Here is a 25,575-nt window from a genome sequence, read left to right as displayed (position 1 = left end):
CAATTTTTTTTTTACTAGGTTTTACTAGGTTTTAGGTTATTACAGCGGAGAAGGCAATGGCACCCCACTCCGGTACTCTTGCCTGGAAAATCCCATGGGTGGAGGAGCCTGGTAGGCTGCAGTCCATGGGGTCGCTAAGAGTCGGACACGACTGAGCAACTTCACTTTCACTTTTCACTTTCATGCATTGGAGAAGGAAATGGCAACCCACTCCAGTGTTCTTGCCTGGAGAATCCCCATGGACAGAGGAACCCAGTGGCCTACAGTCCTTAGGGTTGCAAAGAGTCAGACACGACTAAAGCGACTTAGCACGCATGCACGCAGCAGCTTGGGGTAACCCAACCGACTTTTTCTGGCAACCATTTTTTAATTCTGGCCAAAGTTTTGACCCATAATCACTGAACTGAATGTAGCCAAGTGATGCTAGAGCATTGATTGTATGCTGGAAGAGCCCAAGTCAACACACAACACTCCAACGGTCTGAGTGATGTGAGTCTCACGAGGGAAGGGCAAGTGGGCTCTGACGGTCTGAAAGGCACTAGAACCACCACCCCCTGGGAGGACTGGCCACCAGTTTTATGAATGGCAGCTGGAAGTAACTAGAGTCAGAGGCATCCTGTTATATCTGGGGATTAGAAAGGAACAGAGGTGCCTGCCAGTGTCTAATGGTATAGGAGAGCCACACACAGATTCTTATCCCATTCAAGTAACAAGCCCAAAAGATCCACTTAAAATCTACCCATTTCTGACACTCACTGCCTTGTTAGAAACTTAAAAATGGGCTTTAGGATTTTATGTCTATTTCTTTTTCCAATATGTACATATAGATTTGCTTTCAGAAGTCCAAAGATGTCATGCAGACTTCAGTGAAAATGTGACTGCTGTGCATCATTATATCAGGAGAATCAAACACCCGGAAGTGGAACACACAGCTTCAAGGCTTGTAAAGAGTTCTCCAAAGCAATTAATCTAAAAACTAGCACCACATCCAGTTCAGAGTCAAGTAGCTGAAAAACTACCGGGTGTTTGCCAACTTTTCTCAGTCCTAGGAAATTTAACAAAAATCCTCATAGATCTATGATGCACCTCACGAATACAAAGATAAAGCCCAGTTCATGTGAACACTACTAAGGTAGTACAGATCCAAACCCAGTAGATAACAAGGACACACCCTTTCCATATCAGGGGAGCTGGGACACACTTAAAAGAATGAAACAAGTATGATTCCAACAGCAGAATCTGAACAAAAGATGGAATGTTGATCACATAACACCTCAGTGAGGTGAGCGGGCTTAGAGCTGTCATGGAAATGCTAAGACCAGATGTGCTTTACAATTCACTAAGGTCTGGGAGCATGTAAGCTGGACAAACTATGGTGAAGATATGGAATGTTTCTGTATCTCAGGCAAGATGGAAGAAATCCTAGAAAACCATAATGGCAAAGGAAATGTTTTAAGTCTTAAAGTGGAAAACAGACACTGTACAGTCATAACCCTGTCAGACTAGCAGGAAAGTAGTGGAAAATGTCATTCCACACCCAAAGCACAGGGCAGAGGGGCACCGTAGTGCACTGATGAAGCACCGCGGCATCCCTAAAATGCAGGGGATCCATGTGGACAGGTGGGAGATGCTCTAGACACGGGGACACCTTTGCATTTTATGCCCAGAGCATCCTCAGGAAAAAAAAAAAAGCTATTTTTTTCTGTTTGTTAATATTAAACTTTGGTTGTCAAACTGTTTTACACAGAATCCCAGTTCAGAAAAGCACTTGTGCCTCTTCCTGAAAGACAAGCTGATACAGTTACCATTCATCTCCGAAGTCACTGTCTTGCTCTAGTAACAAGGAAGAATCTAAATGCTGCACATTAGATCAGCCATCTTCTCCACAACAACCAAGCACCAGATGCCTGCACTGGACAAGCTCAAGGTCACACCCTTTACATAAGTGTCTCTCTTTAATCTTCAAAGAGAAGGTACAGACGTATTACAACCCAGCTAACAGATGATCAAAATGAGGCTGCGGACTTCATTCCTGGGCCCAGGGGCTCACAGCTGTGAGTGTGATGTACCACCTACTAAGCCCGAGGTCTCCCCAGAGGAGGCAGGAAGAACCTCCCAGGCCAGCCAAGCAAACACTGGTGCAACTTCTGGAAAGCAAACTGGCAAAATGTATAAACTGAGAGCCTTAAAAAAAGTTCATGACTTCCTCACCCCAAAAAAAATTATACACCCAATTTAAATAAATAATCCAAACCACTGACCAAATTTTATGCACCAGGATTGTTACAATATTTTTAAATGGTGAAAAATGGGGCAACAAATTTCCAACAATAGGCAAATATGTATATATTCACACAGTGAAACACTATATAGCCTTTAAATTTTGTTATGACAATTTTTAAAAGACATGAGAAGGACTGGAGGGGACCATGTTCAGTCCCTAGTCAGGGAACTAAGATCCTGCATGCCACACAACAAGGCCAAAAACAAAAAAAGAAAAAGACATGGGAAGATGTAAACATATCAAGTAAACAAAGTCGGAACAATCATACATCGTGATTTCAACTTATTTTTAAAAAGCATCTGTATTTATATACACACAAACATACAGAAATTCAGACTGAAAATACTCGAATTTTAGATTATTCTGGGTGGTAAGACTGTAGGTGAGGTAATTTGCTCTACAAAAACATCTGTACATTGCAAACTCCCTATAATAAGTATTTATGTTCTTGTAATTAATGCAAACAAACATTTTTCAAGAAAGCATTCATCACACCTCTCAAACCAGCAACTCTGAAGAAGATTCAGTGTTCACAGATGCTTCAGAGAGATTTCATCTGCACAGGCAGACTGTCTCAAACTCTCTGCAGCTTTGGATTGGGATAAAACTTCTCAAATTCCTGGTTAATTATTGATGAATGTGGAAATTGCCTCATTTATTAAACACTTATGTGCTTCCAAAGGCAAAGCAACACATTTTGAGGCTTGTAATCTGGTGTGAGCAAGCAGTTTCTAGTCTGTAATAGGATTACTCGTGGCATTCTCATTCAAAGGACAAAATCCAATAAAATAAATTGTAGAGTGTGTTTGTTTAAGTAAAACACTTGTGCATTGTCTTCCACTTCCTCTGCCAGCTCTAATTTACCAATCAGTCAGATCCCCAAAGAGGCAGGCACAACAATGATGCTGATGCATAAACGAGGTGGGGAAGATGCTGAAATGACTTTACGGGTGCACCGAGCACCCACGCAGATGAGCAGAGAGGCAGAGGGGGCCTCGGAGGCTCTGCCCTGTGTGGAACTGGCATTCACGCAACACAGCACTTGTAAGTAAATGAGAAGTTTGCAAATGAAGCAGGGAAAATCAAGTTACAACTGAGCTAATACAAACTGAGGGGAGGGGTGGGGTATGAAGCTTTTTGTGAATTGTTTTCTAAATATTTCGGCAATGTACCCCAGTATAAATGGATTTTAAAAAGATTTAATGAGCCATACAAAAACTGACTGCATTTCTTTAATCCATGGAATTACATGAGAGGTATTTATTCCCGGGAAGACAAAAAAAAAAAAAAGCCCGTCTATGACCGTGAAATAAATCCCAAGTCTCTGGCCAAAGAACTCACACAGTGCAGTAACCACCTTCCACCCCAGCCTCTCACACAGACACACATACATGATGCACCCACACTCTGGTTGATAGTTTAAGAGCATCACAGAATAGACAATCACCCCACTGGGAGAAAAAGAAACCAAACTGAAGGCCTAGAAAGATTGAAGGCTGGAAGAGAAGGGGATGACAGAGGATGAGATGGTTGGATGGCATCGCTGACTCGATAGACATGAGTCTGAGCAAGCTCCGGGAGTTGGTGAAGGACAGGGAAGCCTGGTGGGCTGCAGTCCATGGGGTCACAAAGAGTCGGACACAACTGAGCGACTGAACTGAACTCTCCTATACAACGTTCCATCATCTAACTGCTCCAACCCATCATTTCACTGTCCCTGACCCATTGTTACCAAAACACCAGTCCATGGGCCCAATGCACAGCGAGGCCAAACACCACCAAATGGTCAGAGTTTGGAGCAAAGAAAGGTTTACTTCAGGGTCACGCAAGGAGATGAGTGGCTCATGCCTTCAAAAACCCCAAACTCCCCCAAGAACTCTCAGCAAAGCCCTTTCCTAGAGAAGGAAAGGGAAGGGCGAGCGAGTTGTTGCAAACGTCTTGGTGGCAGAGCCTGTGTTCCTGAGGTCAGGTCACACAAAGTAAGGGAACGATGCTCCTCTAAACCTCCACCAACTGAATGTTATTCTCTGTTCTAACAAGAAAGGACACGGTCCCTAGGCACAACCATCACCTCCGAGGTCCAGTCCTGGCTGAGATGAGCAGATCTCAGCTGGCGGCTCCCTCAGGGCCAGGTCCCCAGACCCTCTCCAGCCATCATCACTGACAGAGCAAGGGCACAGGATCCAACCAGTCCTCAGGCTCTTCAGGCCACTCACACAACGGTGGGAGGAAGAGCAGGTCCCACAGATGGTGACCCATACCATGAGGTTGCAGAGGTGGGGATGGGGGAGAGGGTCATCACCACCTCAAGGCCTAGGCACAGCTAGTGGGTGGCCTTAGTGAGGGCTCTGGAGCCTGCAGGACATGGCCCCAGCCTGTTCCCTGGGCCCCAGCTCACCTGTTGGTTTGAGGCCTGGTAAGCTGGAGAGCCCGGGGGAGAAGGCCAGGATCTGCCTCTTACTTCTCTCTCTGCCTGATGACCACCACTCTACAGGAAGTTGACTGAACGCCTCACTAATGGGCCCTCACTGACCGTTGGTTGCTTGTGGGTGGGGCCTAACACCAACCAATGGCTGAGCAAGACTACTAACGGTCCCTCACTGACAACTGGTTGCTTGTGGGTGGGGTCTAGCACCAACCAATGGCTGAGCGGGACCTCTACCAGTCACTCATTGACAGTTGGTTGCTTGGGGGAGGGGCCCACAGCTGTGCCAATCAATGGCTGAGCAGGACCACTAACAGTCATGCAGTAATGGGGTACAGGTTAATGGCAGCACAGCAATGGCCAGTGCTAAGGTCTGTGCCCAGCCATGCTCTATTACACCATCATCTAACGGCCCCTGATCCATCATCTAACTGCCCTACTGTCTAACTGCTCCGATCCATCGGGATGCAGCCACAGCATTCTGGAAGGTGCGTTTGCACCACTCACTCTGCATGGACTTCCTGCTCTGCCCAACCCTGGGGCTAAGGAGATGGGTGATAATAGAACAGAGTCCAAAGGGTCTTGCCAATCCTCTGAGGTAAGAAGAGATGAACATTTCAAATACCCGGCTAAGGCTACCAGTTCACTTTCCTCCCTCGATTCAAAAATGGTCATTAATCAAGCAGCACCTGTTCCCTGTCTCTTGACGCTTCACAGACTCCACTCCTCAGCACAGCAAATGCAAAAAAAACCCTTAATGTTCATTCAGGTTTAAAGCTGTGCTGTGCTTAGTCGCTCAGTCAAGTCCCACTCTTTGCGATCCCATGGACTGTAGCCCGCCAAGCTCCTCTGTCCATGAGGTTCTCCAGGCAAGAATACTGGAGTAGGTAACCTATCCCTTCTCCAGGGGAATCTTTCCTGGAATCAAACCGGGGTCTCCTGCATTGCAGGCAGATTCTTTACCAGCTGAGCTACCAGGGAAGCCCCGATAAAAGACACAGACACGTAAAAAAGTGGCTCCTCACTTCCAGAGGAGTATTTCTTAATCAATTCCAAGCATTAGTCATAGCTGCGGTGCAGTTTCCAAGGACACTGTTTTTCCACTAAGGACATACCTCCCCCTCTTTTAGCCACTTTATGGAAAAGTTATCCACCCCCTGGAACGTGCGTATCCACCCACAATCTTTACAGCGACATCTGAGTGCAGTAAATCCAACATGTCAAGCCACAGTTGTCAGCAGGGGAAGCTGGACAGTACCAAGGATTCCCAGTGGAGAACCAGCACCATGCTGCAGAAGGAACATTCAAAAGGTCCTTCTTGATGATATCAGCACACTGTCTCCTAAAAATTCCTTCATGCATGCTCAGTCACTTAGCCATGTCTCTTTGCAACTCATGGACTGTAGCCCACTAGGTTCCTCTGTTCCCAGGTAAGGATACTGGAGTGGGTTGCCATTTCCTTTTCCAGGGGATCATCCCAACCCAGAGATTGAACCCACGTCTCCTGTGTCTCCTGCATTGGCAGGCAGATTCTTATCACTGAGCCACCTGGGAAGCCCCTTAAAAGTTCATCCTCTTCTAATTATTTACAACTAATAAAACACATGATAACACAGTCGAAATTATTGGGGTAACTTCCTTTCAAAAATAAAATGTTTGTGTTAGCGATGCTTTATATCCCTATAACCGGATGTGTCTATTTTTGGATCTCGCTAGTTTGTGGGTGGGGAGGAGCAGAGGGTACCTTTTGGGCCACACCTGGGTCTGTGGCATAGATGACCCTGAGTGGTTTAGGCAATGGCACATGGTGCCAGGCAAGGAGAAACAGAGACTGGGGCAGAGCCTTGAATCCTCCCTGGGAGGGTGGGAAGAAGACTGTCCTGGGGGCAACAGGAAAGCCCTGAATCTATCTGAACATAAAGGCACAGCTCTGTCAACAACACAGAGGAAAGAATGGGAGAACCCAAGTGAGAAGAGAAATGAGGGCAACAGGATTCCAGGCTAGGGAACCAGGAAACAGCACAGCTTTGGGGAAATATAAGAGTCCATTCTATTAAGATGGGCAGGTGAAGAGAGGTGGTGGGAGTCAAGGGGAAAGGCTGATACAGGTTGTTTTTGCCTGGAAGCCCTGCCAAGCTTCATGGACTTTTCTGAGCTGGAGAGTGTTGTGACGGAAGCTGTCCTTGGGGACTTTCCCTGCTGGGAATATGCAGGGTGGGTTACTGCACACTTGGCGGGGGAGGGGTGGTGGTGGTGAGGGGGTCATGAACCAGGAGATGCCCTTAACAAGTAGTGACTAGAGAATTTTATTCCCAAAGCCTGATACCTATCAATTACATGTAAAGCGTTTCATTTTAAGTAAAACTGAATGAATGCAACCAGCACCACATTTAGAGCATTACAGTGGAGCAGGATATTACCCAAAAGTAAGGCACTAAATAGCATGGTGAACTTAACATATGGTTAAACTACTCCCAGAAAACTCCATTGAATTACCCATAAGCACCAGGGGATGCTCCCACAATGAGAGGGCTTGGGAATGGACACCACACAGGGGACAAGGTTCTCCCACTTCCAAAGCCACCCTCCATCCACAGCACACACTCATGAGAGAGCAGCTGCCTTCACCAGGCCTTCTGCCTATCTCTGCTGAACCCAAAGAATTTAACTCATTATAGTGAAACACCCCAGTGATGCAATATCCATAAGCTTCTACCGCCCCCCTCAAAAAAATCCACATTAGAAAAATAATTGACTCTTCTTTAAACTTGACACTGGTTTTGGCAGGAAACATATAATTCAAAATACTACCAGATGTTCAAAAGTCCATCTCCAGCATCTTCCAGAATCCCCTCTAAAAAAGGTAAACCCATACTCCAGTTCTAATTAGTACATGGAACATTGGAAGAGCTGCATTCTGAACACTGTTGCTTAGTAGACTGATGGAATTACTTCATTTCCTCATCGGTACATGAAGATACATGACTAATTTACCTCAGGAGACATTCCAATAAAGGAATCCTGAGCGGCGCAGCCACTTTGAACCTCTCAGAGGAGATGCCATGTAAACCCAAAGTGTTATTATTTTTATCTCTTTCTGCTGTACAGCCTGGGAAAGCTGATAGATCTCTGGACTCATGAATTAGGAACTCCAATGACTTCTTAGATTTGTCAGCATTGACAGTTCAGGATATACACTTTATTACTGTGCCCAGACCAAGAAAAGGAGAACTTTACAACATGACACAGAACAATTAAAAGACTGAATGTTTTATATTATCTGCAATACACACACACACATATACACACACACACCCCTCTATAGTGACAGCAAAATAAAGATGCTCACAAGTTCCTGGACTCTCATGGCTTTGAGAAGTGCAGCCAGCATCCCCTGCCTTGGAATCTCTGCTGTTTAGTGACTGGTTTGGCACAGAGAATATAAGGTTAGTGATTCTGTGCTGGCTTCCATATTAGGGTCTTTATAAAGTGACAGCTTCCTCTTCTGACTCATAGGACACCCTCTCTAGGAGCCCTGAGACCTCCATGCTGGAGATGCAAAAACTAGGTACCGTGGTCAACAGTCCCAGTGAAGCCCAAGCTTCTACCAACCCCACCAGCACCAAACATGTGAATGAATGCAGCCATCTAGGACCTTCCAGACCAGGTCACCTGCCAGCTGAATATCCCCAAGTAACTCCAAATGAAGCAGAAGAATCACCCAGCTGAGCCCTGAACAAATTCTGACCCACTACATCATAAGATATAGTTATTGATTTAAGCCATTAAGTTCTGAGTAGTTTGTTAAGCAGCAATACCTAAACATACATAAATTTTCAAACAACATTTTCACTAATCAACTCATGGTTAAGTGCTATTTGAAACTGCCAAATAAGAAAAAATTCTCACAAGGGGAGTGCTCCCAAACACGTTACACCTTTAACTAAAGTAATTTCTAACAGGTCTGTAAGTAAGTTCTTACAGCTACAGTACCTTTGAAGACACTGTTTTAAATATTGCACTTTGCATCTCTGAAATCTCCCTTGAGGAAAGCATGTCCTGTCTTTATCATCTCTGGCTGGTGAGCCCTGTACTGGGTCTTCCTGGCACTATGACTGGAGTTGGGGGGTGGGCAGGGAGTGGCAGGAAGCCCCATCCCATGTGCAAACTTTCCAAATGAAGGTCGGTTGGCAAATCCATGTGAAGAAAGACAGCTGGTCATCTGTCCTTTTTCCTACTTCAAGTAACAAAGGAAATGTATAAAAATGTACGGATAGTATAAGGAGCTACAATGCCAGGAAAAGCAAAGACTACAATGCCATTTGTTGTTGTCGTCTTTGTTGTGTGCACCACTAAGTCATGTCCGACTCTTTGCGACCCCATGGACTGTAGCATGTCATGTTCCTCTGCCCTTTACTATCTCCTGGAGTTTGCTAAGATTCATGTCCACTGAGTTGGTGATGAATATCTAACTATCTCATTCTCTGTCACTCTCTTCTCCTTTTGCCTTCAATCTTTCCCAACATCAGGGTCTTTTCTAATGAGTTGGCTCTTCGCGTCGGGTGGCCAAAGTGTTGGAGTTTCAGCTTCAGCATCCGTCCTTCCAATGAATATTCAGGGTTGACTTTCTATGGGATCAACTGTTTTGATCTCCCTGCAGTCCAAGGGACTCTCAAGAGTCTACTCCAACACCACAATTTGAAGGCATCAATTCTTCATTGCTCAGCCTTCTTAATGGTCCAACTCTCACATTCATACATGACTACTGGAAAAACCATAGCTTTGACTATACGCACCTTTGTTGGCAAAGTGATGTCTTTGCTTTTTAAATACACTGTCTAGATTTGTCATAGCTTTCCTTCCAAGGAGCAAACGTCTTTTCATTTCATGCCCAAGTTAATAAAATGGACCCAGGTGGCAGGCTTCAGGTCCCCGAGGCCTCAGGCCAGAGGCACCTGTTGCCCTTGCTCCCTGGTGTGGGGGTGGGGACTGTCTGACTGGAACATTCCAACAAGCTGAGAGTGGATGTGTGTGATAGGAATGCCCTTTGGCCTGGTGAGGGTGTGCCTTCTCCTACATAGGCAGGCACAGCCACAAACAAGCCTGAAGAGAAGCTCTAGCAAAAGGAGTGCTCAGTCCACTGCTCACAAGCCTGCTTTACCCAGAACCAAAAGTCTTAGCTGTCCTGTCACTACACATCACAAACACCAAGAGGACAGCACATGACTTGCACCAAATCTCATGTGTTTGACTCAGTATGACCTTTCCTTTCCCCCCTTATTTCTATCTCTTGGGCTGTCAGTTTTACTGCTCCTCTGAACCTTTTAAGCCATTTCTGTCATTAAACTCAGACTAGATGTCATTAAGAGTTAACAGCTGAAACCTCAGGAATACCTAGTACCGATGCTGTCAACTGCATCCACAAATACAACTCAAAATTAATTAACAGGCAGGAGAAGAGAGTGATTTCATTTTGAAAAAGAAAAGATTCTTGTATATTTATACCTTGAATCACTTTTGCTGTACACTAGAAACTAACACAAAACTGTCAGTCAACTGTGAGTTCAGTCGCTCAGCCTTGTCCGACTCTTTGCAACCCCATGGACTGCAGCACATCAGGCTTCCCTGTCCATCACCAACTCCTGGAGCTTGCGCAAACTCATGCCCATCGAGCCAGTGATGCCATCCAACCATCTCATCCTCTGTCAACCCCTTCTCCTCCTGCCTTCAATCCTTTCCCAGCATCAGGGTCTTTTCCAATGAGTCAGTTCTTCACATCAGGTCAATCAACTATACTCCAATATAAAATAGAAAAATTTTAAGGGGGGGAGTGACCGATCTCAAAAGTCAGAAATGAAAATGTACAGATGGAGCCATTGTCACTTAAGTGACCAGCCTGTGAGCACCCTGGCTCATCCTCTCAACTTATGTTCTGGAAATTTCCATGTATAGCTACAAGGCGGCAGGTCCCAGGTCACATAACACAACAACCCCTAAGGGCCTGGAAGCTGCTCTAAACCAGTGGTTCTTCACCCTGGAAGCACAGAGAAATCCTGGAGGAGCAATACCAGTATCCACTCCCACCCGGAGACCTGATTCCCTTGGTTCGTGGGGAGCCTGAGCATCCAGTTCTTAAAACCCTTTCAGATGTTCCTACCTGCAGCCAGAGTTGAGAGCAACTGCTCTGAATCATCTGTTGTTGTTTTAGTCAATAAGTTGTGGCCAACTCTTTGCAATCCCGTGGATTATAGACAGCCAGGCTCCTCTTTCCATGGGATTCTCTAGGCAAGAACAGCAGAGTGGGTTGCCATTTCCTCCTCCAGGGGATCTACCTGACCCAGGGATCAAACTCGAGTCTCCTTCATTGGTAGACAGGTTCTTTATCACTGAACCACCAGGGAAGCCCCTGGAATCACCTGAGTGAGTGAAAGTCTCTCAGTCGTGTCCGACTCTGTGACCCCATGGACTGTAGCCTGCCAGGCTCCCTGTCCATGGAATTTTCCAGGTCACAATACTGGAGAGGGTACCCATTTGGATTCTTTACCAGCTGAGCTATCAGGGAAGCTTAGAATCATCTGAGGATCTGACTAAAACGCAGATTTTGAGAGCATCTCTCAGGGATGGGGTCCATGATTCTCCATTCCTAACAATCTTCCAAGCAAAGCCAGCACTGCTGACCCATAGACCACACCTGAGCAGCAAGGGGCTTCGACGTCTAGCCTCCCTGAACCAGCCAGCTCCATCATCCCAAATGTGCACTTCTTCCCTTCACTCATGAGCCACTAGATGAAACCTAGATCAGAAAAGAACTTGTCTTCTCCAATGGGTGCTGTTCATTCTTTCCTGTAGAACAGTACAGGCTCTCCAGCCAGAGGGGTCACATCAGATGTACAACTGTTTGCCACCTTCTTAATCTTCTTTAGCCCAAGCGTCCTCACCCATAAACTCAGAGTTGCCTCACTACCACTCCATGGGTTTACTGAGCATGAGCCCAGACTTAGGGCCTGATGTTACAAAATGCCCCCAGAGTGCTAACCATGCCTGTTGATAATAGGCGTTATCACTGCTACTCTTTACCTGATACCACTGTGTCCTGCTTACCCTCCTACCTGTCGGAAACTCCTCAACAAATTGGGACTGAGATGTGATGGGTATCACTGTTAAAAGTACTTTCTCAACAGCTCCCCAATGTGACAAGCAGATACATAATGCCCTTGATACAGCACCTCTTGTGCAAGAGCTTTCTATCATCCATTCTGACCTAGAAAGGTTACTGACACCAAAAGACTGACCTGAAAATACCACTCCCCTGAATCTATAAAGGAGGCGGCTTCCCTCCTCATAGGTGGAAAAACAGCCCAGGACCAAAAACTCTTCTGCTTTAGACTAAAACTCCACTCCAATCACCCATCAGAACAGATCTGTCTAAAATGCTCCCAAGTCAAAGAGTACAATTTAAATGTTCCCAGAGAACATAAAGAAATACTCAAGATGAGATGAATGCGTTAATTAACTCAATGGGAGGAAGTCTGCACAATGTACAGGTGTATCAAATAACGGTGCACACTTTTAAATATCTTACAATTTTATTTGTCAATTACACCTCAATAAAGCTGGGGGGAAAAAAACTCCCCCAGAGCTATTTCTCTACAGTTTTGTTATAAAATGCTGGGGTATTCTGGAAAGGTTCTGAAAGCACTATTTATCACTTTCATTACAAAGCACAAAAACACAGGAAATTGTGAATGGAAATGATATATATAAATTCCAATCAACAGTGTTGCTGTATCTCTTTTTAGGCCTTGTGTGAATCAAAAGCTTTGGATTTCAAATGCACTCACCTGACACAATGTGTATAAACAAATATGGAAGCAATCAAAGTCAAAATATGAATGCTGCACAACTAGATAAGCTTTATTATTTTAATCACTACCTAGCAACTTCCCTAAAGACATATGCAGAGAGGGAGGAAGCTTGAATTAATAAGGTGTTTAAAGTCCTCAAAGAGAGGAAGACAACTCTCAATACTGTGAAAGGGAAAAGGTAAGTAAGAAGTGGTCCTCTTGGGCATGAACTCAGTTGAGTTTTGATGAGTTGGCAAGTCTGGCATTTTAGCACAGCCCCACCCAGAACCCTGAGGAAGCCTCTCAGGCACCACTCCTGGTTCAGAATGATAAATAGGTCAACTCTTGGGCGAAGTCTTCAGGTGATTGGCATTGGGTGCCTTTAGCTGAACTAAAGTATTAAAAGTTGTATCAATCTGTCAACCCTTACAACTATCTACCCAAGCAAAAGATGTTCGGTGTGCATTTACTGCTGATTTAGCTGCCCCAAATCACCATCTTAAAGATACAGAAAAGAGTGAAGAAGTGTTACGGGCATGTGAATTATAGAGGCCTATTGAATAAAGGATTAGAGGGGTCACAAAACTGTCAACCTTCCCATTTTTTTTTATAACTCAGATTATCTCTTTGTGCTCCAGTGTACTCTCAGAACTACTAGTTAATAAATGCTAAAGGTCTTTAAAACAGCTGTCTTAAAGATCTTTAGGATTTTTTAAGTATCAATAGTATTTACAATTTCTAGTTTTACTCTTTCCAACTTTCAAAAGATTTCTTTAATGGAATAATGTGTAACCAGTGCCTTTTAAAATATTGTAAATATAGCAAAGTAAAGTCCCATAATCTCCATTCATCTAGCAGTATGGCAGCTGCAATTATTTTAGAAAATAAGAAGGGCTAATAGGACTTCCCTGGTGGTCCAGTGGTTAAGAATCTGCATGCCACTTCAGGGGACAGGAGTTCAATCCTGGTCCAGGTGGATCCCATATGCCACAGAGCAACTAAGCTCGAGTGCAGCTGCCGAAACCCACTCACCCTAGAGCCTGAGCTCTGCAACAAGTCACCGAAATGAGAAGCCCAAGCACCACAACAAGTAGCCCCAGCTTGCCTCAACTTGAGCAAGTCCATGGGGAGCAATGAAGACCCAGCACAGCCAAAAATAGATAAAGTTAAAAAAAAAAGAAAAGAAAAGGCTAATAACAGAAAAAGCTACAGTTAGGATAAACACACTTCTTGATCTGTAAAAGAATCAGCTACTGGATTATTAGAACATTTTTTTCCCCCTATTTCCAACTGATTTAGTAAAAGTACCAAAACTGGAATACTAAATACTGGAATTTCTATAGTACTTTTAAGAAGAAAGTGCTAACTCTTTGACAAACCATCTTGAAAAATGACAACTAGAATTATAAATCAAATAAAAATCAAGTTGATTTTATGAATTAGCCATTAAAAGTGTGTCTAATTTCTGTGTGAAACTTGAAGGAAAGGAAAAGATATAAAATTGACTAAGAGTCTATAACATGGCAGGGGAATTATCTATAATAAATCCCTTGATCTCTATGACTGCTAACTAAAGAAAATACTCCCAAATTGCAGATGAGAAAACTGCGGCTCAGACAGCTGGTGAGACTTATCGAAGTTCAAAACTGCCATGGCCAAAACCAAAAACGACGAAAGATATTCCTCTATGGACATCTTTGGAGCATCTATAACAATGTCACTGGGATTTTATTTCTCAAACAACAAAATACTTTCAAGACTTTTAAAGGGAGAACTCTTTTTTCCCCCGAAATATTCAATATTCCACATCTAGAGCAGTTCTAAGGAAGATGAGAAGAAACAATTTAGAAGCATTTATTCAAGTGAGCCTTAATCACTTGTGACCATTCTTAGCAAGAGCGAAAGAACAGTATAGCTCTCAAAATCTCTGTTTTCCTTCCTGCAAGGCCTTTCTATAACATTCTCTCTTTAAACGTTCACAACAATCCCATGAAGGACATGGATCCTAGGCTGACAGAGGTTACCGTTCTTGCTTTCTGATACACAAATGACGTAATCTGTTCTTCTGAATCCTGGCCCAGACTGTGTCATACTGATGTGCTTGCCTCCTAGAAGGAGAAAAACAAAAAAACATCCACCACCAAACTTTCCACCTCCAGCTAATTGTGTTTTACCAAACATCTGTGTTTTTAAAAAGTGGGTCATGAAATACAAAAGATAAAACTGACTCCACTATAAAAAATTCAGGGTTTTATTAGCTTTCCAGGTTTCCTTGAAAAAAAAATTCCCAATAGTATATGCCTTCATAATTTAAAATATGACTCATTTCATATTCCTCAGGCAGTACCAATGCAGAAATGCCACCACCTTCCAGATGCAGTTGTTTAAGTAGTTATCAATCCAAATGAGGCACTTTCATGTAGCAATCCCCTTGATTTATCTGAAAGGTTTTTTCCCAGATCTCTAACAAAACAATAAAAATACCAAATCCTACATTCAGCTTTCATGGATTTAGAGATTAGTCATATCCTGTATGGTGGCTCACCAGGAACCAATAACATGCACATCTCCCCTCCTTCTTCTGCAGGTGCTGCTGGCTGGAATGAGAGAATCTCAGGTTAGACTATACCCCTGTTGGGCAGGAATCTGGCTAAGTAGTATTCACATATGACTTTGCACAACAGGTTTCAGAATTACAAATGGTGTATTTTAAAAGCCTTCCTGTGTTCCCTGGGAAATGGATTATTTTTTAATTCTGGATTCAATATTAGATTTGGAAAAAATTAAATCACGAACATGAAAAAATATTTCCCAGTTTTTATTGTATACTGCAAAGAACTAGAACAAAATAGCCCATTCTCATCTCAACCACTTACACAGAAACAGCCTTTCTGTGTTTTTCATCTGTTAATACCACATTGTTTTAGTATTTAGGAACCCTAGGTTTTTTTTATATATAGTGAGTTGTTTTCTAAAATAAACAGAGAAGGAAAGATTGCTTTGTATAATAGAATATCTCAAAGAGGTCTTTTCAGATACATAAATCCTATCATACAGGGATGCAGTACAAAAACAAGAAAAACTACACACCAGGAAAAAATAAACCTGAGTTCCAAAAACTTGCCTTATCATTTCTGAATATTAAAGAACATTAAAAGTAGGGACCAGTCATCTCTAAAACCCCTTAAATTGATATCACCATAAAAATACCAAATTCATGAATACATTTGTGCATGTATGTGTATACACATGCCATACATTTAGAACCATGCAGAATCATACCTTTAGTAACACTTCATAAAGGACACAGTCTTATTAAGTTACTTCTGAGCATGTAATTTATTTTAAGAGATATTTATCTTGGGACAGTAAGGAATTCTGAGGGACAGTCCAAGCAAAATACATCCTAACTTTCAAACAGCATATGTCTGACCTGCAGGTCAAGCCCATCATTTCAAAGTAAAGGAAGCAAAACATTCTCACAGGGAGGGTCGGAGGAGTTGAGATCTACTCTGTTCGCACCTCTGAAAAGCCTCTCATGCCTGATGGTCCCACAGGCACAACCACCAACCACGCAGACTCAGGGTGGCTGTTGCCCAGGGGGCCAGAAAGCAGAAGCCAGCCCAGAACTTCTGAGTATAGGGAGATGAAGATGGGAAAACTGATGTGCACAGAGCTTGTGAGATCTGCCAAAGCTCAAACCCAAAAACTGGAAAAGTTCTTCCATGATGGACATCTTAGATCATCTGAATCAACCACCGGGGCAGCTGGTGGACTGGGCTGAGGGAGAAGAAGGCAGAACAGGTGAACGGTCAGTTGGTGAAGCCCTTCCAGGGGGTACTAGGGAACGCGGATTCTCACCAGTCAAGGGCTGAGCAGACAGCACCAGGAGAGAGCGGGCAACCTCGAGAAAGCAGGTTCACACATTGTATGGAAAACTCCTAAAAATAGCCAGTCTTCATTTCAACATCTCTAACACAGAAAAACATGTTTTATGGGACTCTCAGAACTATTAAATACCTAAAAAATGGAGCTCTGTCCATAGTGGCTTATGCAGTCTATTTTTTTAAGCATCTTTATTGAGACATAACAATATATTACACAATTCACCCATTTAAAGTGTACAATTCAGTGATGTTTATAGTATACTTACAGAGGCATACAACCATCATCACTATCTAAATTGAGAACACTTTCATCATCCCAAAGATCAACCCCATCCCCATAAACAGCCACCTACCATTCTTCAACCCCCCGGCCCCAGCAACTCTACTCTACTTTCTGCGTCTACAGATTTGCCTATTCTGGTCCTTTTGTAAATTTGGACTCATAGTATGTGGGCCTTTATGACTGGCTTCCTTTATGTAGCATACGGTTTGCAAGGTGCATCTCTAGTGAGGCATGCATCACAGCTTCATTCATCTTTACAGCTTAATAATATTCTAATGTTATAGATATACCACATTTTCTTCAGTTGATGAACATTTGACTTGTTCTATTTTTTGGCTGTTATGAATCATGTCATAGACATTCATGTATATATTTTTTCTATAGATGTGTTTTCAATTTCTCATGTGTGTGTATAAGCTAGTATCGAGAGTGAAAAAACTAAATAATTCACATTTCAAGTCATTTGGAAAGAAGCTGGAAATTGTATTTCTAAGTTCCAATATTAGTTGAAGGAGGAGAAATGAATAAACAAAAGTAATATTTAATGGCAGGAACACCTAAAGATGGAAGGTCAGATGCAGGAAGACAGAGCCATGAAGGAAAAGCATTTTTACATAATCCTTCCAAATGGAAAAAAATTTTCAATTGGATAAAATAATGACTGTAAGACAAAAAACAATCACCTTCCTACTATGATGACAGAACTTTACATTTCTTTTTATTAAGATTTTTCTCTTTTCCATGTAAAAGATACAAAAGATACCACAGAAAAGATGCCAAAAACTGGTAAAAAAAAAAAAAAAAATTGGCATAAATTTTCTGAGCCCTGTTCCACTGCCATTGACCTTGGTGGCACCTTGGACTGCTACGTGAGTGGCCAAGTGGGAGAAAAGTCGCCTGTGTGGGCTGCCCACCTCTATGCCATGGAAGAGCACCTCCACTTGGGGAAAGCACTTTCCTAGACCAATCGTATGTGTTTCTTTCCATCCTTGAAAAAGGGCAGAGGGCTCGGGTCATCTTTCAAGTGTTCACCACCACCCACCTGCATCCAACTCTAGGCCTGAACAAACCTTCCAGCACAGATGGAGATTCTGTGCACGTGGCCCTTTGACGTGCACAGGTTACCTCCCGTGCCCAATTCACAACATTCGTCACAAGCCAGGAAGCACCATGCATCGCCAGATTCTCCCTGTGAATCTCAGATCCTAAACATTTCTGTTTACTCCTGGCACTTACCCACGGATCCCAACTGACAGAATTAGAAGCGCCAGACCCAGCACAGGTGTGTCTTGGGGCCAGATTCCTGCATTGCCCTGGCCACCAGCCTTGAAACAGGCCCAAAGCAAACCCCAGGATGATTCCTCTGCTCTGGCTGAAAAACAGACCAAACTCCTTGAAAACAAATGACACCAGAGAATAACTTCCAGGTACCCTGAAACCACACTAAATCAATCTCTGTCCCAATACGCCAAACATACAAAACTTTAAAGTCTTCAAAATCATACAGTCTTCCAAGCAAAAGTGCATTTTTTGTCTGAGAATACGTGCCACGTATTTATCCTCAATTTTGCACCTACTCAGCTTGTAAGATGGACTACATGGCAGATACCGGTAAGACTGAGGCAGGACCATCACCTTCAAGCACCTCATCTGGAGGAGAAGGGGCATAGTTCTGTTCCAAAACAAATACCCCGAAGCACCCACAACAAGGCACATTCCTCCAGGTCAGTACGGGAGCTGTGGGAAGCGGGGAGAACCTCAAACAGCCTTGGGTGCGGGGCCAGCCGGAGCTGAGCTGAGGCTCAAGAGAGGAGCAGATGTGAAGCAAGCAAGTGATCTAGGTGGGGGAAACAGAAAATGCCAGAGCAAAGGCAGGAAAGTGCAAGCAAGGCCAAATGGGTAGGGATGAAGTGGGAGGGTTTGAGGTGGAAGAGGCAGGAGGGGTCCTACAAGGGACAGGCCCTGCTGAGGTGGTAGGACCTGGCCTCTGGGGAAAGCTGATATTGGGGTCCTTAAGCAGAAGAGTACATGGAAATGTGCATTTTAGAAAGATCAACCATTCAGACATGTTTCTTCTTTTTTTTCTTTTTGAAGAGGAAGATGAGAAAATGTTAACAAAATAATAAAATGTATTTCATTTCACTATTCAAAAATAGGGTCATTCAAACTCTGCAACAATTTCCCAGAAGTTTCCTATTTTCCTAAAAGTTTCAATAAACTTGCGAATGTGTAACAACATGCAGTCAGCCATCTGTCCACAAGAAATCACACACCAAACACAAGATTCTTCATACAAACCATGACTTACATGGTTTTGGTAATCAACAGTCCTCCCCGCCCCAAAAAAAGGAAAGTGTATTTTCAAAAGTTACTGCCCATAAATTTATGTTTGTGTTTTTTTTTTTATATACCAACAAACTGAAAGTGAAAGTTGCTCAGTCGTGTCCAACTCTTTTCTCCAGGCCAGAATACTGGAGTGGGTAGCCTTTCCCTTCTCCAGTGGATCTTTCCAACCCAGGGATGGAACCCAGGTCTCCCACATTGCAGGTGGATTCTTTACCAGCTGAGCCACAAATAAATTGCTATTAAATAACTCAAGGTTTCCATGCTCAAAGAACAGAAGCAGTGCCCCTCCCCCCAAATAAAAATGGAGGCCCAGAAGTCAACCCAGAGTAAAGCTGTAACATCCGCGATTTTTACATTCTCTACACACACACACACACACACACACACACACACACACACACACACACACACAATGTGCTCTTCATTGTGGTGTTGCTTAGGCAAATATTAACATTCCTACCTATTCTTTAATTAAATTACACACTGTCTTCCCGAGCAAAGAGGAAAAACCCAAACAGAACTAGCAGACTACTCAGGAAAGTCTCACAGGCAGTAAAACCATTTGGTGAGTAAAACCAATTAGGGATCCAGATGCAGAGCTGAGGAGCTGCCCATTCATCACCCCTCAGTACTCACAGGAACCCTGCTGGGGAGGAACCTGTTCAAGAGATGAGGAAATGAGGCTCCGTAGGGCTGGTCTGCCCAAGGTTAAACGGTGAGAAAACCCAGGTCTCCAAATTCAATCCAAAGCTCCCCCTCAACCCCTAAAAGAGGGGTTGAGACCTAAAAGAGGTCTGGGGGTGAGACGGAAGGGAGCTAAGAGGTTCCAGTCACAGCCCTCCCTCACTTTTTTCTTCCCTTCATTACTCCTCAGGGACCAGCAGTATTTCTGTGGACTGAAGGTGATCCTGGTCCTCTGCCCGGAAGAGAACTAGTCCTGCCCAAACACCTCAGTCCCCCCGGACCATCAGACTATACGAAGCCTCAGGGTCTCATCCTGGCATTCCCGGCCCTCCTCAGCTTGGTCCTGCCCCACCATCTGACAGGACAGCAGCACAGGAGCCAAACCAGCCCTGATGCTCACCGACAATGCCCTCCCTTTCACCCCTCAGCATGGCAGCCAACACATTCCAGATTCACCTGTCAAACCAGGACACCTAAGCCAGGCAGATGGATTTGGGGGTTACTCCACTACCCAGTTAGGAAGTGCCATCCTAAATCCAGGCCAGCCTTCCCACTGACTAAGCCTAGTATACGCAAACCCCAGTGATTCCAGGAGATTGCCACCCCCAGGCTATAATGACCACTTCCATCTCTGAAATCCAGAAGCAGCTACTCTCTGTATGTACCACTCTATTGCTAATTAATGTTATTGCCTACTGTTATTTCTAGTTTAATATATTCACCCTGTTTCCCAGATTACATTCTTCTTGAAAGCAAGAATTCAGCCTTACATTTCTTCATAGAGCATGACATTTTGCATACAGTAGCCCTTCAACAAATAAACAATTTTTTTTAAAAAAGAATGGAGATTTTTTTTTCCTGCTAACCAGAGTTAAGGTGCACAGCAGGAAAAAATGGGAAGTCAGGCCAGCCCTGATCCACTGAGAATAAAGAAAGAGCAGGCAAAGCCCTGAGAAGCCAAGTCACCACATTATAGAGTCCGGGCAGTTGGTGCTCTGCACCGTATGTCCATCGGGGGCCATGGATGAGTCAGGCCACAGGTAGGAGCAGAACAGTCCACATGACACGGTCCTCCACGTCTAGCAGGGCACCCTCCTCAGAGATGGTCTGGATGAGCATGGGTGGATGGGGAAGAACAGCCAACCCATTTTCACCCATCAGGGATCATAAACAGAAAAAGTTTTTAACTGGAGGGGGAAAAAAGTGCTATGAATAACTGTAAGCCTTCAAATATCTGCTTATTGAGGACATTTCTGGTATTCAGTCACACCACTCCACTGCCCAGAAAAACGTATTTGTTTAACCTGAAAACAGCTTAAATATAATGCCAAAAATTAGCCCCACCACACCACAAAATGCTCACTGCAGAGAAAGTCTTAGTGGCTTGGGATCATTCTTTCTCTTTCCTTTTTCCTTTAATTTCTTTCTTTCTTTTTCCAGCTTAGCTGGTTTTTATACAAAGCCATAAACATGATCTTCCCCCATTTTCCCCCACCAGATGGGAGTTCGGCATGGCACATGTCACCTAGCAACCAAACACCACTCTACAGCTACCCAGTTCTTCATACAAAATTTATCTTGTTCTATTCAACAGTAAGGGGTAAGGAAGAGATAAGAGGATAAAAGTTAAAACAAGTGTTAATAAGTGTTTGCTGCATAACCATTTTAAAGGAGGTGGACAAAATGGAAAGAACCACTAAAGTTTCATCTTAGCCATTACCTAATCATTAAAGAGGAAAAAAATACAAATGGACCTGGAAGAAACTCCAGCTCATACAACACTGGAGAGTCAACAGTCTTGTGATCTGATGACTGAACTTTGTAGACCACAAAGCCCATTTTAAAATTTACCTGCTGAACTGTGAATTGTACTTAAAGAGAACTTAAACAATTTTGGAAGCCTCTGAGTCATTTATTTCCAACTCCAACAACACCGTCACTTTCTGAGCATGACCCTTCCTTCCTTCCATCTCCACCAGGAACAGTAATCAGTCTCACGCCTACCCTTCAAAACTCAGCTCTGATGCTGCTTCTCTTGGGCGCTTTCCCAGGTGCCCTGCAGAAACCTATGTTTCCTTCTTCATGCTCCCCAGTCATTGCAAAACCACCACCGATACCTAAAGACAAAGTCCAGCTCTCTCACAAAGGCTTCTCAACTCCATCTACTCAAAACCCCAGAGGCCTGTCTTCTCCCCACTGCACTGTAACTCGCCAATCCAAAGGCTGGTTACCCTCACTTGCAGGACCGTGTGGCCTATATCTCCTTGAGTCTCACAGTCCAATTTCCACAAGCAGCCAGTGGATCTCACAGATGTCCAGCACCCAGAACAATGCCTCAGTCACAGTAAATGCTTAAGAATTTCTGTGGAGCATACAAATGACCCAAACAACTACATTTGTATCTCCCAAACAAGCTGTTCCACCCACATGCATCATGTGCATAATGAAATATGACTAATGTTAAGCATGTTAATGTTTAAGCATGTAAATGACTAATGTTAAGCAGGTCCATTTTAAGCATGTAAGCCAAGAAACGTCCATCACTCCTCTGTACTCGGAACCTGGGCACACTGCAAAGTATATATTATTTTCTTTCCTCTCACAGTTTATTCTGTTGGTTTCCTGAGTACATGTGCAATCTGATTATTGGTACCGAACATTTAGATCACAAACTGTCATCCATAAACAACCCTTTAAAATATTTAAGGTAGGTTCAGAGGTTGACAGTGGTTCAAGATAAGCAGGTGCCCAATTTCCACTAATTTTATTTGATTTTCAATAAAAGTTCAACCAACTGTAAGGAACATTTTAGAGCCCTGAAATAAAGTCAACATATTCCATCACTGTGTCAGGTTCTTAACCGTCCCCAAGGTTATCTTTAAAAGGCCAAACGCGGGCTAATTTTCCTCTCTCCTCAAAACAGGAGTGTAAAAAAATTTTTTCCTCTGTGGCCCCCAGACCCACAGGGCTCAAACCACTCCAAGATCGGAGACAAAACGGGAATTCTGAAAGTGACTGTGCTTTCCAACCAACGTTCCTCTGGCGCAAAGGAAATATCCTCAGGTGCTTGAGAGAAACTTGGGAAGCGTGGGCTGTTGTCAAACAGACACAGACGATAAAACAATTTAACAAAAAGCCTTTTCACTTCTGACACATTGTAGAGGAATGCAGGGAAGTGGAGACAATGTTATCACTCCACGGGGAAAAGGGAAATCCACTCCACTCCAGGCCGGGGCGCGGCCCGGGCTCCGCAGGGAGCTCGGTGCAGACGGGTCCACGGCGAGGTGCCGGCAGGAACACTCGGAATTCGGTGACCCATCTCCAGGCTGTGCTCCTCCCAGGAGCCAGCTGTGCTCCCGGGCCTCTCGGTCTCCGAAGTGCAGGGTTCCAGCAACGATCGCGAGCCAGCTGGAGCTGGTCGCTCCCGGCGCCGCGCCCCCACCCGCCCCGGGACCCCCGCCCGGCAGGGCACGCAGGAGGGGCTCCCCCCACCGCCCGGCGGGGGGCGCAGAGGCACCAGCGAGCCACTCTCCCCGCGCGCGGGGCGAACTCCGCTCCAGCAGGAAAAGTTCCCTCGCCCGGCCTCCGCCCGCGGCCCAGGGCGGGGAGCCGGGGCCGCAGCCCGCGGCCGGGAGCAGGCTCCGCACGCCCTGCCGCGGCTCCGGCTCGGCTCCCCGGAGGCTCGGGGCGCCGGCGGCCGGACCTCGAAGGAACAGCGGGGGCTGGGGCGTGGGGGCCGGGCGCGGGGAAGTTTGCGGCCCGCAGCCCGGCCGGGGGGCGCAGGCCGGGCCGGCCGCCGCGCGCTCCCTCTCCCCGCCTCCGCCGCCGCCTCCCCTTCCAGGAAGCGCCATATTGATCCCGGCGCCTTCCCTCCTCCCGCTCCTCCGCCCCTCCTCCGCCCCCTCGGCCGCCCGCCCGCCCCCGCCCGCGCCCCCGGCCCCTCACCTTGGCGATGGCCTTCCGGTAGCGGGTCACCGCTTGCTGGATGAGGCTGAAAACTTTCATGTGGCCGTCCCCGCACGGCACGACCACCCGGGTCCTCCCGAAGCACACGGTCACTTTCATGCCGCCGCCGCCGCCGCCGCCGCGGGCCGGCCCGCGCCCCTCGGTGACCGCGGCCGGAGGGGCCGGAGCGCCCTGGGCCGAGGCGACTGCACGCGGGGCGCGCGGCGCGGGGCGCGCGGCGCGAGGCTAGGGGCCGCGGCCGGGAGCCCGATCGGCTCGCATGCCCGGCCTGCAGCCCTCGCCGCGCCTAGCCCGGCCTGGCCCCGGGCTCGCCCGCCTGTGCCCGCGCGGCGCCGCAGCCTCCGGCCACCTGTTCGGTGTGTGTCGTCGCGCTCGGCGGCCGGGCCGTGTGGCGCTGGCGCGGCGCTCGCTCCGGGCCGCGGGGGAGGGGACGCGGCGAGGGGAGGGACGGGGAGGAGGCGAGGGGAGGGGAGAGGAGGGGAGGGACGAGGAGGGAGGGGAAGGGACCAGACGGGAGGGAGGGGAGGGGAGGGGAGGGGAGGGGCGCGGCCGGCCCACAACACACTGCACACGCGGAGACCTGGCGCGGGGTGCTGGGCGGCCTCCCTCCTCCGCCGCCCAGCAAGCCTGGGCGCCGCAGCCCCCGGCCCCCGCCTCCCGCAACCCCCTTCCTTTGTCGCTGTGAATCCCCCTCCTGGCGCTGGAGGGGCCCAAGAGGAATCGCGGCTGACTCCACACTGCCCCAAAGGTCCGGGGGAGGGGGCGGCTCCCGCCCGATCCCCCCAACTCCCAACCCCCCCCAACCTCGTCCCCAGAATGAGGGGCTGCTCTGCGGGGAGGCCTTTCTCCCCAGGCCACCACTTACCTTGAAGTTCCTGTGACCCCATGGCGACCCACCCGCTTTGTCGTATGCAACTCCGACATCAGCAATTGGCATCGTTTTATTTCTTAGAATTCTGCAACCCAAGCAATCTGAACGCAAAGTTAGGAACAATGCACTAGGAAGGCCACCGCAGCCCTGGGGAAGAAAGCAGCGCCGCATGGAGTCACCTGCGTGGGGACCCGCGACAGTTAATAGAGGAACCGACACCACGTCAAAAAAGTAACTGAGGCTCCTCTGTAATGGCAGGAATCTGAGTGTTCCTGGCAACTGTGTGTCTCTCTGTTCAAAGAATGCAAGTGTCAACAAAGAGTCATCGCTGGCCCAGGTCTGTCCCAAACGATAGTGGATTCATTTTTGCCAGCGTCTCGAGGGCTTGTGAAAGTGATCAACAGCTCTATCGGCTCGAGGAGAACTTCAGCAGGTACAGTTGGTGACCGTCCACCTCCCTTTTTAAACTAAGGAAACAAGACAGGTTAATCTGCTTTTTGGATCCCTGCACTTTCCACTGCCCCAGGTATAGTATGGTTTGTCATACACAAGGTAATTCCATTCCTCTGCAGCCCTTGACCAGTACAATCAATTATCCTGGCAAAGCAGTGCAATAAATAGGCACCATGTGTCATCATCCCATCTTACCCCAGGATGCTAAGGAGTGTTGAAATCACTAGCCCAAGGCCACCCAGAGAAAGCTAGAGGATGACCCAGAAAGAGAGCCCAAGTTTCCTGCCATGGATTCATGGGAAAGGCTCTCTTACTCCTCTTCTGTTTAGAGGCAACCTTCAACATTTCTACCCAATAATTAAGTTCGTAACAGCGACGACAACAAATCTTGCAGAGGTCTCCTTGCTTCTGTATTAATACTTGGATCCACAACAACAATTACTGATAATTATAGATGTTGTCTCTGTTTTAATGCTTTGGGAAGAGAGGAGTATACTAGTTCAGAGTGGGGCTTTCTCAAAATAGTTCTGGT

The 25,575-nt window shown here is 45.9% G+C and overlaps 1 protein-coding gene across 16 annotated transcripts in view; it reads right to left on the bottom strand.

The window, feature by feature from the left end:
• The window catches only part of PARD3 (par-3 family cell polarity regulator), a 577,827-nt gene extending 553,101 nt beyond the window's left edge, over positions 1-24,726 (bottom strand). For 3 of the 16 annotated variants that reach the window (XM_070802037.1, XM_070802039.1, XM_070802045.1), the window contains exon 1: positions 23,699-24,107. In XM_070802037.1, coding sequence (XP_070658138.1) covers positions 23,699-23,818 — 120 coding nt within the window. In that variant the 5' untranslated portion in view covers positions 23,819-24,107. Of the gene's footprint in view, positions 1-4,682; positions 5,685-23,698; positions 24,111-24,584 lie in introns of those variants that run through there. The other 13 variants (XM_070802040.1, XM_070802041.1, XM_070802033.1 and 10 more) reach the window with 9 other exon arrangements.
• Positions 24,727-25,575: the final 849 nt, after the last annotated feature.

This window comes from Bos indicus, chromosome 13, assembly GCF_029378745.1.
Source record: "Bos indicus isolate NIAB-ARS_2022 breed Sahiwal x Tharparkar chromosome 13, NIAB-ARS_B.indTharparkar_mat_pri_1.0, whole genome shotgun sequence".
NCBI lineage: Eukaryota > Metazoa > Chordata > Mammalia > Artiodactyla > Bovidae > Bos > Bos indicus.
Note: the sequence above shows the minus strand (reverse complement) of the source record. Positions and strands in the feature narration are given on the sequence as shown.